The sequence below is a fragment of the Zalophus californianus genome, chromosome 4 (genome assembly GCF_009762305.2).
Source record: "Zalophus californianus isolate mZalCal1 chromosome 4, mZalCal1.pri.v2, whole genome shotgun sequence".
In the NCBI taxonomy this organism is placed as follows: Eukaryota; Metazoa; Chordata; class Mammalia; order Carnivora; family Otariidae; genus Zalophus; species Zalophus californianus.
In genome coordinates, this window is record NC_045598.1 from 116,309,851 (window position 1) to 116,323,295 (window position 13,445).

The following is a 13,445-nucleotide window of genomic DNA, read 5'->3' on the forward strand; positions in this document are numbered from 1 at the left end:
AGAAAAAGAAAAAGAAAAAGATAAAAACAAACAAAAACACCAGAATATAATCAAATATGATCAGGTTGGTGCATAGATCAGTGCCACACTAGATTTTGAGTGTATTTTGGTCTGTTAGAAGAAAGTGCCTCCCAAAATTTTAAAGAAAGAAAAAGTGATATATATAGAAAAATAAGGGTTGATACGAAGATGGGATGGAATATGACTGTAAAGATAAAAATTATAAACAAATTCTAAATGGAATTGATAAGATAAGAAGTTGTTTGAAAAAAAAAAGAAAAGGATTAAAAAAAGAAAGAAAAGGGAGAGAATGTGATCAGCCAGGAGACTAGAACAAAGCCATACACTAGAGATTTAGGGTATATTTTGATCTGTTAGAAGAAACTGTATCTCAAAATTTTAAAGAGAGAACAACTTATATATATATGCCAAAAATTAGGGTAACTACTATGAAGGGATAGAATATGACTCTAAAAATGAAAAATAAAAATGTTTTTTAAAAAAGGGATTGATAAGATGTTGGTTGGAAAAGGGAAAAAGAAAAATTAAAAAAATAAAAGACAGTTAAAAAAATTAACTTTGAAAGACTAAAGAATCATGGTAAAAAAGCCATGGATTCTATGTGCAGTATTCCCCTAGTGCTGGAGTTCTGCCATTCTCATTGATCCGTAAACTTGGTCTTGCCTGGCTGTTTTTGCTGATCTTCTGGGGGAGGGGCCTGTTGCTGTGGTTCCCAAATGTCTTTGCTGGAGGCAGAATTGCCCTGCCCTTGCTGGTCCGGGCTAAGTAATCTGCTCGGGTTTGCTTTCAGGAGCTTTTGTTCCCTGCAAGCCTTCCATACATCTTTGGAGGACAAGAGTGAAAAAAGCGGCCTCCCAATCTCTGCCCCGGAGGAGCCGAGAACTCGGGGCCCCACTCCTCAGTGAGCCCCCAGAGAAAAACAGTCAATCACTCCCATCTCCCCAGTCTCCAGCCACACTCCTTGCTCACCTGGCCTGTGACCGAGCATTTCTATCTCTGGCACCTGACCTCATGTGGAGTCTCCAAACCCAGCAGATCCCTGCGGTGCGCTCTGCACCACTCCTCCGGGGGGAGGAAGGGGAGTCTCCCCAGATCTGCCGCTTGTTGGGTCCCTGCTGGAGGAGCAGTGGCCCGACTGTGCTGCGGATCATGGTTTATGGCAACCCCGAGCTGAGAGCCCACTCCTTGGCTCCATCTCTGCAGCTGGCTTCTCCACTCCGATACCTGGGAGCTCTGCTGCATTCAGGCACCCCCGGTCTTTCTGTGACCACAAGTGTCCTGAGACCACACTGTCCCGCGAGTGTTCCACCCCCCGCTTAGCCACTGGAACGACGTCCCTCAGCGGAGCTGACTTCTATGAGTTCCAATTTTGTGCTCTGTGGCTCTATCACTTGCCAGAAGCTGCTGACAGAGCCCCCCCCCAGCCCTCTATCTTCCCAAATATCGCCTCGGATTCACTTCTCCGCATGTCCTACCTTCCAGAATGTGGTCGCTTTTCTGTTCAGAGAGTTGTTGCTATTCTTTTCTTCGATCTCCTGTTGAGTTCGTAGGTGTTCAGAATGGTTTGATCCCTATCCAGCTGAATTCCTGAGACCAGATGAAATCCAGGTCTCCTACTCCTTTGCCATCTTGCTCCACCCCCTAAAATTCTCCACTTTGGATAGAATAGACTATCAGCAAATCCTGGGTACTTTTTACACATGGAATGCCACCTCCACTCAAGGTCCATGCTCACCATTTCATAATCTTCAACATCTTCCTACTAATTGTTGAAAAGAGGGTCTGTTGCTCCATTAAAATAACTGTGAGCCCCATAGGTATGTGAGGCAAGCATTTGAACAGAGCGGGTAAGAGGCCTTCCTCATACCCTTGAGATAGCCCCCTTGGCAGCTGATGCCAGCCTTGCACAGTCTGGGGTAGATTTGGCTCTTCTCTGCTCCCGGTCAGCCTTCAGTGCTCCCTTCTGCTCGTGCTGTCCCGTCGGAGTTCGCCTAACTCCTGATCCTCTCCTAGTGCCTAGAGTCTGGTGGCCTCTCACTCTGCTGACTGGTAATTTACAAGAGGTTGTATCCCCTCTGCTAGGGAGGCGTTCCTAAACCTTCAGGTTGGGCTAACTGTCCCTTCCATACCTTTACCAAAGCACACAATGTTAACTCAGCACTTATTACCTGTAATTGTATTTATGTGTTTATGTCTCTGACTTTTCCCAGCTCTCACAAGACGTTCCTTAAGGTTAGGCTGATGTCTTATATTTCTACTTTCAACTCCTACCATGTATACCACAATACAATAATACAGCTGAAAATTACACGTGTATTCAACTGAACCAAAGGGCATATAGTAATGAAGACACCATAAGCCCTAAGGGAAATCACATTAAATGAAGAATTTGGAATTAGAACATGGAATCTAAAAGGTTTAAATATGTCTTAATCTCACTAAGACACGTATAAACAAAATTATCACTTAATATTAATTTGAAGTATTAATACAATACCAAAGAGTGATTCTTAGAATGAATACAGGAGTTAAAAAGAAAGTCTAATATTCTACTGGTTTTTATGCCAATAAATGATTTATTTGTCTCAGGATATCTCAGTCTTGAAAAACTGAAGTTTACTGGCTGATCAGCCACAACAGGGACTTTTCTGCCTTCACTGTCTGGCAGAGAGGAGTGCATTTTCTATGGTTTTCTCTCTGTGGCTTCAGGCACTGGCAGACCTGCCTTTGATGCAAGAGATTCTTAAACAGAAGCAAGGCTAATGATCACCTCTCCACCATTCCATTGTTCTCATTCACAAAGCATTTTCCTTACTTAACAGCTACATACCAGCTCTGGTGTTCATTCCAAGGAAATCACATGTGAAGGTCCATGCCCTTAGAAAGTGGAAATCAAGACCTTCAGTGTCCATAGGACAAACTGATCATAAAATGTTGTAGGTGCTCAGGAAGTGTGTGCTAAATTTGGCAAATTTGTGAATAAATCGTAAACTAAATCATACACAGAGCAGGACTTAATTTGTGGAGACGGTCAGGAAAGGAACCAGTACAGCCCAGTTGAAACAGTACCCTTCTTTTGCATAACCACAGTAGACAAGGAAAGTGTTACAACCAGGCCCACTATGTGTAAGGTCTTAGTTTGTGGTGCCAGATGCAAAATGAGTTGACCCCTCCTGTCTCCCCATCACTCTTTTAGGCTTCTCTTCCAATTCCCCCTAATAAAGTATGTTTTGTTCCCTTCCCTAGACATTCTCCAGGAACATTAATACTCTCTTATCTCACATATCTCAGCATTTTATTCTTTCCTCTGCTTAGTGAAATCCTTAGCCCAGGATAAAATGATATCCATGCCATGAAGCTTTCTCTGCTTGCCCAACCAGAAGTGAATTTACTTTCTTTAAAATTCTCTAGTCCTGGGTGCCTGGGTGGCTTAGATGGTTAAGCGTCTGCCTTCAGCTCATGTTCCCAGGGTCCTGGGATCGAGCCCCACATCAGGCTCCTGGCTCAGTGGGGAGCCTGCTTCTCCCTCTCCCTCTGCCTCCCCCCACCCCTGCTCATGCTCTCTCTCTCTCTCTCTGTATCTCTGTGTCTCAAATGAATAAATAAAAAATCTTTAAAAAAATAAAATAAAATTCTCTAGTGCTTTACTTAGACCTCTATACACTACTCACCCACACCATGTCATCCACTGTCATTGTTTATGAATGTGTTTTTTTCATGTGCTAGATGATAAACTTCTTAAGGGTAGGGTCTCATACATTTGTTTTTATTGTCCAACATGGTTTCTTATTCCAAGTGCAGACTTGGCCAATACTTAAGGAAGGAAGGAAGGAAGGAAGGAAAGAAGGAAGACAGGAATGGCAGCAAGGAAAGGAGAGAGGAAGGGAGGGAAGGAAAGACTAATAAAGAGCAATGGGAGAAACCTTAGAGGTCACCTCATCTTTACATGAGTTCCCTCTCTAACATGCTCAGGTGTGTTGGTAAAAATTGTTTATGTGTTTCTTTATTTTGAAAATAATTCAGCTTATATACAAATGGTTTTATTTTGCTTTTCTGGGAAATAGGGGAGAATGATGAATAATATAGATAAGAAAGGATGCTGAAATTTTCTAAGATACAGAAACGTAATATACTGTTTTATAGGGAAAAATAATAAAAATTATCATGAGACAGTGAACAATCATTTAACTTTACTGATTTCTTTTTCCTGAAAGAGGCCACTATTAATCATTTCTTGCTATTCTGAGCATGTATTTGTGCTGTTGCAGATTTCTGGGCTCTTTTTGTCAGTTTGAGCCATGCCTCAGTGTGGAAGTGACAAGTAGTGATGGTGGGAAACTGACAGAATGAGGCGCAGGGATCAGTCTTACTCATTTTTTGGGATGGGGGTGGAGACGTAGAACCTTCATACAAGCATTTACTATTTCTTCTGCCTTTTTCAATGTGAATGAGGGGTTGCCGTATCTAAAATGTATCTCGGATGAAATCTAATCTATGTAACCTTTTTAGGCCCCTTCCCCACCAAAAACAGCCCATATATTTGAGGGCAAAGTCACTCAAATACATTCCATGGTTGTCTACTTTAACCTTAAAAGACTAGAGCAAATTTATTTTGTTTCTGTGTTTGTGTTTCCTAGTTAGCCCAGTGAAAGGGAAACCTCTGTTGATCTGGGGTTTTGAAGAATGTTTCTGCTGGTGACTGCATAATGTGTATGGTGATCTTAGGCAAGCAGGCTCCTCCTGCTTACTTTTTATTCTGTTTCTTTAATATCACCATGCTCCTCTCAAGCCATACTGCTCTAATTCTTTTCATCTGTTCACTGGATCTGGGGGAATTTTCATGTTCTCATGCAAAACAATGGTTCCTAATCTTCAACAACTAGTCTTGGCTGATTAGATAGAGGCGTATATACGGCAGAAAATATGTGTGTGCCGCAAATAACTATCATCTACAGCAACTAAGATCTATCCTGTTCTATGAATTAGAAATGGTTCATGAATAAATATCTAATGGCACTATAAAACTATTTTTAAAAAAATTCATAGAAATTATGACCACTCTGGAATTGAGAGTTTATCAGCTTGTCTTGTTGATTTCACATTAAGAAATCTGAACCTGGAGCAATGTAGAGGGAGTTATTTTTAGTAGGTATCCTGTACTCAGAAGTCTCAGTGGCTTTCAGGGCCACAACCCTGCATTAGCCCAGTATCTTCTAAAAAAAGAGAAACCATAGAAGGGACCTTCCATAAATGGACTAAACAAAAGACAAGATAAGAGTATGATTTTTAAAATTTCACTTGTTCAGTCAATAAACTCTGGTTTGTTTGCAAGGATGAGGAATTCACTAAGATTAATGTTAAAAGAGCAACATTGAAGGTGACTCTTATAGAACCCAGCTTTAAGAAATAAAGCTGGACATTATAAACTAGAGAGTCATCAGAGAGCCAGTCACTCTCTTTGGATTTTGAAGGTATCTCTTCATTGAAAATCTCTATTCTTCTCTCTGTACAACAGCTGCTTCTCTTTGTACACAGGCTTTTCTCTCCCATATCTTTGGCTTGCAGCTAGCTTTGCACTCCAAAATACCACCTGGCCTTAACAATAGAGGTACTGTGAAATCTCCATGAGCAGTGCCATCTGATCACAGTTTCTATATCTCTATGTAAAGATATTAAGACTGATTGACCAAATGTGGATCAGGTGTCCATATCTGCCCCACTCAGCTAGGACAAGAGGCAGGTCCTCTGGTACAAACCTTACTGTTCAAGGCCTACCTCTCTATAGCACACTTGTAAGGCACAGGTGGAAGTGGTTAGAAGGAAATGGGATCTCTCAAAGCTTTTGAAAAATAGAGTGATGAACTGTCCTGAGAGCTGAGTAGAACAGCATGAACTGACATAGTTCACCTTTATACCCCACCTATTAGCATCATCTGGTGATTTCAAGGCTATTGTGGTGGAGTAAGTCCCATAACTTCACCTGAGTCACTTGACATTCTCAGATCGAGTGACCTCCCCTTCAGTGTCCTTCACACAGGGTCCCCCACCCTACCCCCAAGTCTTTCCCAGCAGCCTCCTGTGCTTCATCCATGTAGAACCTCATCTCTGTACTCTTACCAATGCTATTTTTTCTCCCTGTGATGCCCTTCCCATCTCTTGTTTGCCTAACAGATATCTTACCTACTGCCCAACCTTCGGATTAAGTATCACCTCTTTGTTGACATTTGTTTGTTCTTTATTCCTTTGTACTTCCTCATTCTTGCCATTCAGAATTGGTCAGCCTCCTTTTATGTTCCTACAATATCTGTAAGTATTTCTTACATCACCTACAACTCTACATTTATACCTTTACACGTCTATTTCCGCATTTTACACTGAAAGCTCCTCAGCTCAGGTTCCCAGTCTCTACTGTTCTTCCCAAATCCCCAGAATTTAGCAAAGGGCCTCGCATACAGAAGACATTTTCTAAATGTTTATTGAATATATGGGTGGATGGATGGATGGATAGAAGGAATGGAAGTGTGTTTGAATATGGGATAACAATAACTTTATTGTGATATAATAGTAACATTTATGTACCACGTGACTATTCATTTCAACTTCACAGCAGCTCTGTAAGGAGATAATTTAGTCAAGGAAACGAAGCTTCGAGAGGGTGATATCCCAAAGCTGAAAGTGATAACATTGGTTTTCTGACTTCAGCCTTGGTTTTTTCTACAACATGGAGCTTCTAACACAGAAGTTTGGCTGATTTAGAGGGAAACTGCCAGGATGAGCTATTACTTAGCATAAGCACATTTTCCAAGGTGGTAATATTTTCATCAAATTTTAAGGTAGTACCACTATTTTTGGAGACACTGAGGAAGAGATATTAAAGGAAGTCATGTGAAAGCAAGGTAGAGACCTCTGTAGAGGATGTATTAAAAATGAGGGAACTTATTTTTCTGTGCCAATAGGTGGGCGACACTTTCTAGCCTAGCCCAGGAATCAGGCTCAAAGTCTGAGACCAGCCCTTGCCTCATTACAGCTTGGTAGGGCAGTGCTCTGCTGGAAGCCCAGGTGCATTTATGAGTGTTAGTGACTGAGGACTGATAAACTTGGAGAGGTAGATGGTTAGCAGGTTTAGCAGTTTATGTATTTTATTATTCAAGCCACAGTTATGATATCATTTCTACCACAATCATGAGTTCACAGTAAATTGGATTGTTTGACTTTATAAAAGCTATTTTTATAGTTACCTTTTAATGTTCAAAATTAGTGCAGAATTGAGCTTATTGTAAAAATCGAGAAAAGCAGAAATTAATTTTCTCTTCTTTTTTCTTCTCTCTTTTTTCTCTCTTTTCCTCAGATGGCTTCCCTTTATGTCTCAGGGCATAATTCATTCAGAAATTGAACTTTATCTTCAAGGTGAGGATTAATGAAATCTTCAGTAGAATACAAGATGATTTTTTAAAGGTTTTATTTAAGTTCTGTTTAGTTAACATACAGTATAATATTAGTTTCAGATGTACAGTATAGTGATTCAACACTTCCATACATCATTTGGTGCTCATCATAGCATGTGTGCTCCTTAATCCCCACCACTTACTTAACCCCCACCTATTTAACCCATTCCCCCTACCCATCACCTCTCTGGTAACCATCAGTTTGTTCTCTATAGTTAAGAGCCTGTTTCTTGGTTTGTCTCTCTCTCTCTCTCTTTATGGAAACAGCCCAAGTGTTCATTAACTCATTAACTGATGAATAGATAAAGAAGATGTGGTATACACACCCACACACAATGGAATATTATGAAATGATTTTGATACAACTTGGTGTCATGGAACATTCCCCATTTGCCCCCAGAATGTCCCTTTTGATAGTTTACCCTTTGCATCAGATTTATCATTATTCCTCACAGTGAAAATAAAAGCACACGTAAAGATGTGTCTTGGCAACATTATATGCCCTACTGTAGGTTAAAAATAAGCCTAAGGATTTCCTACTATTAAAGTATTTTTTTAAAGATTTTATTTATTTATTTGAGAGAGAGAGAGAGAGTACAAGTGTGGGGGGGAGGAGCAGAGGAAGACACAGTCTCTTACTGAGCAGGGAGCCCGATGTGGGACTTGATCCCAGGACCCTGAGATCATGACCTGAACCAAAGGCAGACACTTAACCGTCTGAGCCACCCAAGTGCCCCATGCTACCATTAAAGAGTTAACTCGCACTTCTTTTTCTCCCACTTATAATGCCTCAGACAGATCTATTATTAACTGCACTTCACTTTTATTTTTGTAGAAATGCAAATAAATCATCAACCCAAAATACAAGAGGAAGCAAATGGTAAATGTTGTTGCCACTTTTCATCTTCTAATCATCTGAAATGATCTATTTCTGTTTCAAGATTACCTGCCTTATACATTTTTTAGTATATTCTTATTGAGTTTAAACTATTGATCCAAAAATATTTAAAATGAGTATAGGAACAGGCATTATATTATGGTTTGATTTATAAAGAAACAAACATAAGCAACTTTAGCCCCAAATATTTTTTCCCTTCAATAATTTAAATATATGCATGAAATAATCATTTTCCAAATGATTTCTATTAATTGTCCTTTTCTTTAAAGTAATTTTGCATATTGGTTCTCAGTTTTCTTTTTAAGTCTTTTGAGGTTAGCTTTTTCAATTAGATGTTCTTCAAATCAACCTGCAATAGTTATTAATATATTTACATTTTAAAGCTGATCTCAATGAGATGGATAAATACAAATTACTAATACACATACCAAGTTAACAAACTTTTATGTTCCCCAAAATGTACTGTGTGGCAATTTGAAACTAAGCAAGGGTTAATGCTAACATTATTATATTCATAAAGTCCTGTATTGATTAGGATGGCCACTGAGATGCAAATAGTATGTCCGTTCTGATAACCAGGATTTGCATTTATTATGTTAGAAATTGTATTTTGGCTTATATTTTACTTTTGTTTTTTAGTTGAGTGTAGGGGAAAAGCTATGCATGTGTCAGACTGTTAATATGGATGCAATTTTACTACTGTTCTAGAATCCCTTATTAATTTTAAGGGACCTCAAAAGTTCTGTCTTACAGTAAGCCCCTAAGTGATAAAGCTTGAAATGACACTCTAAGTAGCAAAATTAACTATTAATCATGGGACTCGATGGTGTATATATGAGTAATATAGGGTAATAGTTTTTTTTAAAGATTTTATTTATTTATCTGTCAGAGAGAGAGAAGAGAGAGAGTGAGCACACAAGGAGGGGGAGCGTCAGGCAGAGGGAGAAGCAGGCTCCCCACTGAGCAAGGAGCCTGATGTGGGACTCGATCCCAGGACCCTGGGATCATGACCTGAGCTGAAGGCAGAACTTAACTGACTGAGCCACCCAGGCGTCCCTAGGCTAATAGTTTTGAACTAAAGATTTTAAATAAGCATGAAAATGTTGAAAGTCCTATGTTAATAATATTAACCATGTAATCAACATTAGTGATACCGAATATAATGAAGTTGCATTATATAGCAGACGTGTTTACCAAGGAGTTTGGTAAATACAATTTTTTAGTGTAATTTTGATTAAATAAAGTATTATAAAATGTTTCTTATAATTAATCATTTTTTTGGTTTTAGTTTATTTTTATGGTCTCATTAAAATGTCTTTATTTTTTATAGTACAAATGCAGATTAATCACAGACTTTAGTTCATGGGACACTACCATTATTTGTCTGTGAATGGTCTTCTTTTATTTATTTCATTTTTAAATTCTGAAGAATGTTATCTTTAATATTTCCTGGGATATGATTCCTGAGATACATTATAGTTTTATAGTTATATGAATAAGCTAGTATATGGTGTGGAAAGAACCTTGGGAAGTTAAGTAGTCTAATCTGATGAGGCAGTGTTACATTGTGGTTAAGAGTGTTGAAGAGCAAACATGGGTCTTAGATTTTGAAAGTACATGAAGCGTGTTTATATAATTCGTGCCCTTCTGCATAGCTGCAGTGGGAAGAAAGTAGACCAAGATGCTATTTCAGTCTAATGGTAGAAAGGAAAAGAAGGAATCAACTGAGTTAATTTAATTTCATTTTGAGGTGATTAACAATAAATACAATTATGAGCCATCATAACTCCAGGCTGTGTTTAATGAATTCCCACAATTATCTAAGACATATTTCCCAAACTTGATACCTTATAAACCTAAATATTTATAATTCATATAGGTGAAATCATTTATCATAATAAAATTGCATTTCTGAGTTAGACTGAACTTGGTCATGGATAATATTTTTAATGTACATTGCTGGATTGAATTTTCTAACATTTATCAATGCCTTTTGTATAATGCTTATAGCTAGCCATTACGGTAAGCTCTCTTTTAAATTCTAATAAATTTATATTAATTCTATAATAATAAATACATTAAATTAATTCTAATAAATTTTCACATACTCTTTGAATGATCTGTGAAAGCAGCCATATCATATGTGAATAATGACACCTTTTCTTGTCCTGAGATGCTATCTAGGTCTGTGGGACAATGTGTAATAGAAGTGGTAATGGCAACATTAATAATGAACTCATATAGCATTTACTATGTAGGGTCTAAGGGTTTTAGATATATTTATTTAATCCTCACAATAACCCATGAGGTAGACAATATCATTATTCCATTTACAGATAATGAAACTAAAGGGCATGCTTTAAAAAAAAAAACTCATATAAGTTCACACAGGTGGCAAATAGCAGATTTGGAATTTGAATCCAAATGGTCTGACTCCAGAGTCCATACTATTCTTTAAAAGACCTTCTTTTAACTGTCCCTAGTCATTAGGAATGTGTGTATATTTATATATGTGTATACATCATCTATGCCTTGGGATTTATTTTGTTATATTGTTTTTCTAGATGATTAGGCTGTATTTTTAGATCTTTAGCTTTTAAGCTTTTTCCAGATGCAAGTGAAAGGATGTTTTTAATTCTTGGGGAGATTATTATTATTGTTATTATTCTTAGTAATCTTTTTTCACCTAGAACCTTTGTGGAGACAAATCATGTTTCTGTGAGGCTTCCTTTGCTGATGATTATTTGGAGCCCAACCTTTCACTAAGGGTGTAGACACTTTTGGCTTACTTCAAAAGTCTCAGGTCCATCTCCCAGACTTATGTGGCTGCAGTCTCCCATCTCCTGGCCTGGGGTATTGACATTTGCCACAAGCACAACTCCAGCCTTCCAGAGTGCTGACTACTCACTACTTCTGCAGATGGCCCCTTTGTTATTTCTATTACTATTATTATTATTATTATTAGGCAGTGGGGAATTTTTCTTTCTTTCTTGGAAATGAATTAATGTACTAAAAAGTTTGTTTTTCTTTTTCAATTTGCCCAGAATTCAGTGGTATTATAGTGACAGGGCTTTAAAAATATTATCCCAAGAAACTGGCTTGAAGTACCAGAAACTTAAGTCAGTTAGTAACCCAAAGAACTGGTATTAGAATTCAGCTCTTAAGCATTATACAAAACTGTTTCACTTTAAATGTCTGGGCTTCCTGCATGCTCTCAAGGGTTTCTGACTTGAGGGACTGTAAAATTCTTGGAGCACTTACATATTTATAGGGAATGCCAACTCTTTGTAGCATGATTATTAGCAACTTTGTGGATTATCTGGGGTAAAGATTATTAAAATATTTTCTCTTTTTCAATTCTATTTTCTATACATGTTTGCAGGTCTCACTACCCATAGTGTCCACTCTGGGAAAGAAACTGAAATTTAATTATTGGTTCAACATAATTAAAAATATAAACTCTTTTATAACATCATCATGCATTCCAAATCAAGTGTAGATGGCTTTGAATTGCCCCCTGCTCTGATCATTTATGGCACATGGTTTTTGTAGTTGTATGGATAAAGAAGTGACCACCTGCTCCTGTGTTGGAACCTTCTACCTATTTGGTCAGTCTTTCTTCCTGGATAGGAAGATATGCTGTGGGTACCTGGGAACCTGGGTGGGTCTGAGGGGTCAGTGTCCCAGATAAGTGCCTGTGATATGTGCACCGGAAATCCCAGAGAAACCACCTCTGGGATTGCCTCATCAGTTCCGACATATGTTGTTTGAAACTTGGTTAACAAATTCCAATGCAGCTAAATGGGAAAAGAGAAGTCAATGTGGGGACAAGTTTGGAACCTGAAGGAAGAAGGTGAGCTCATGGGAATTCTAATCAGAAGCCAGATATTTGCTGTGACTTGCTGTTTGACATGGGTCTTCTAGGAAGAGTTAAGTGAGCAACTAGGGAAACACTGCAGTGCTTCTCATGACCCATGCTTGGCTTTTGCCTCATTTTTTTCCTGGCAGTAAATGGCCAGTGTTTGGATCGTCATTTATGCTGCATTGATTCTAGAATATTGGTTCACACCTTTTCCTGACTGAGACAAAATACCTATAATTCAACATAGTAATTGAATATAATGGGTTTGACACTAAAACAATAATATGATCTCAGTATCTTCAGAATATCCAACAGATATGCAGATACATTGCCACAAAGAGCCTACTCTCAACCAATTTCTATTTGGAGATAATTCACAAAAAGCATAGTGCAGTTTGGGGTGAAATAGGATTAATCAGATGGCTCTTACTTAGTCTGAGGCAAAGTTTCCCAACCTTGAGACTATTGACATTTGGGGATGGATAATTCTATGTTATGGGGAATTGTCAAGTATACCATAGGATGTTTAGCAGCATCCCTGAACCTCTACCTACTAGATGCTGATAGCACTCAGCCACCAGTTGTGACCATGAAAAATGTCTTCAGACTTCACCAAATGTTTCCTGGTTGGGGAAATGACCCCCAGTTGAGAACCACTGACCTAGGGAATGGTGGTTCTGTTGGAAAAGGGGGCTGAGGAGTTGGGATGTGCACGTCTGGAAAGGTAGATGTGGCAGACTATATTTGCTAAAATGCTGTAATTACATTTCCTGCCCCATGTACTTTTCCAGAACCTTGCCAATTCCCCATCAGAAGGTGGAATCAACTTAGGCAAACCTTTGAGACTGCCTCAACTAATAGCGTGGAACAAAAGTTATTCCATGTGATGTTTCTGCCATATACTAGTAGGTCAAAAGATGTGATGGTGCTTCTGCCTGGCCCTCTCTCTAGGAATGTTTGTTCTTGGAGCCCAGCTATCATGCTATGAACAAGCCCAGATCACATGGACAGGTCTACATGGAGAGGCACAAAGGCTGTTGCCCCAAGCCCTGCCTGAGCTTCCAGACGGCAGCCAGCAGCCAGCAGCTAGCACCAACTTGCCAGTCACATAAGAGAGCAATCTTGAACACAGATCCTTCTGTCTGCTGTTGAGCCACCCTTGCCGATGTCGTGTGGAGCAGAGATGAACTTTCTCTGCCAAGTCTGGCCCAGATTGCAG

The 13,445-nt window shown here is 38.9% G+C and overlaps 1 protein-coding gene across 1 annotated transcript in view; it reads left to right on the top strand.

Moving 5' to 3' along the window:
- The window catches only part of RP1 (RP1 axonemal microtubule associated), a 364,241-nt gene that overhangs the window by 252,933 nt on the left and 97,863 nt on the right, over nt 1-13,445 (top strand). The window contains 2 exon segments of the mRNA XM_035726960.1: nt 7,370-7,428; nt 8,302-8,346. Coding sequence (XP_035582853.1) covers nt 7,370-7,428; nt 8,302-8,346 — 104 coding nt within the window.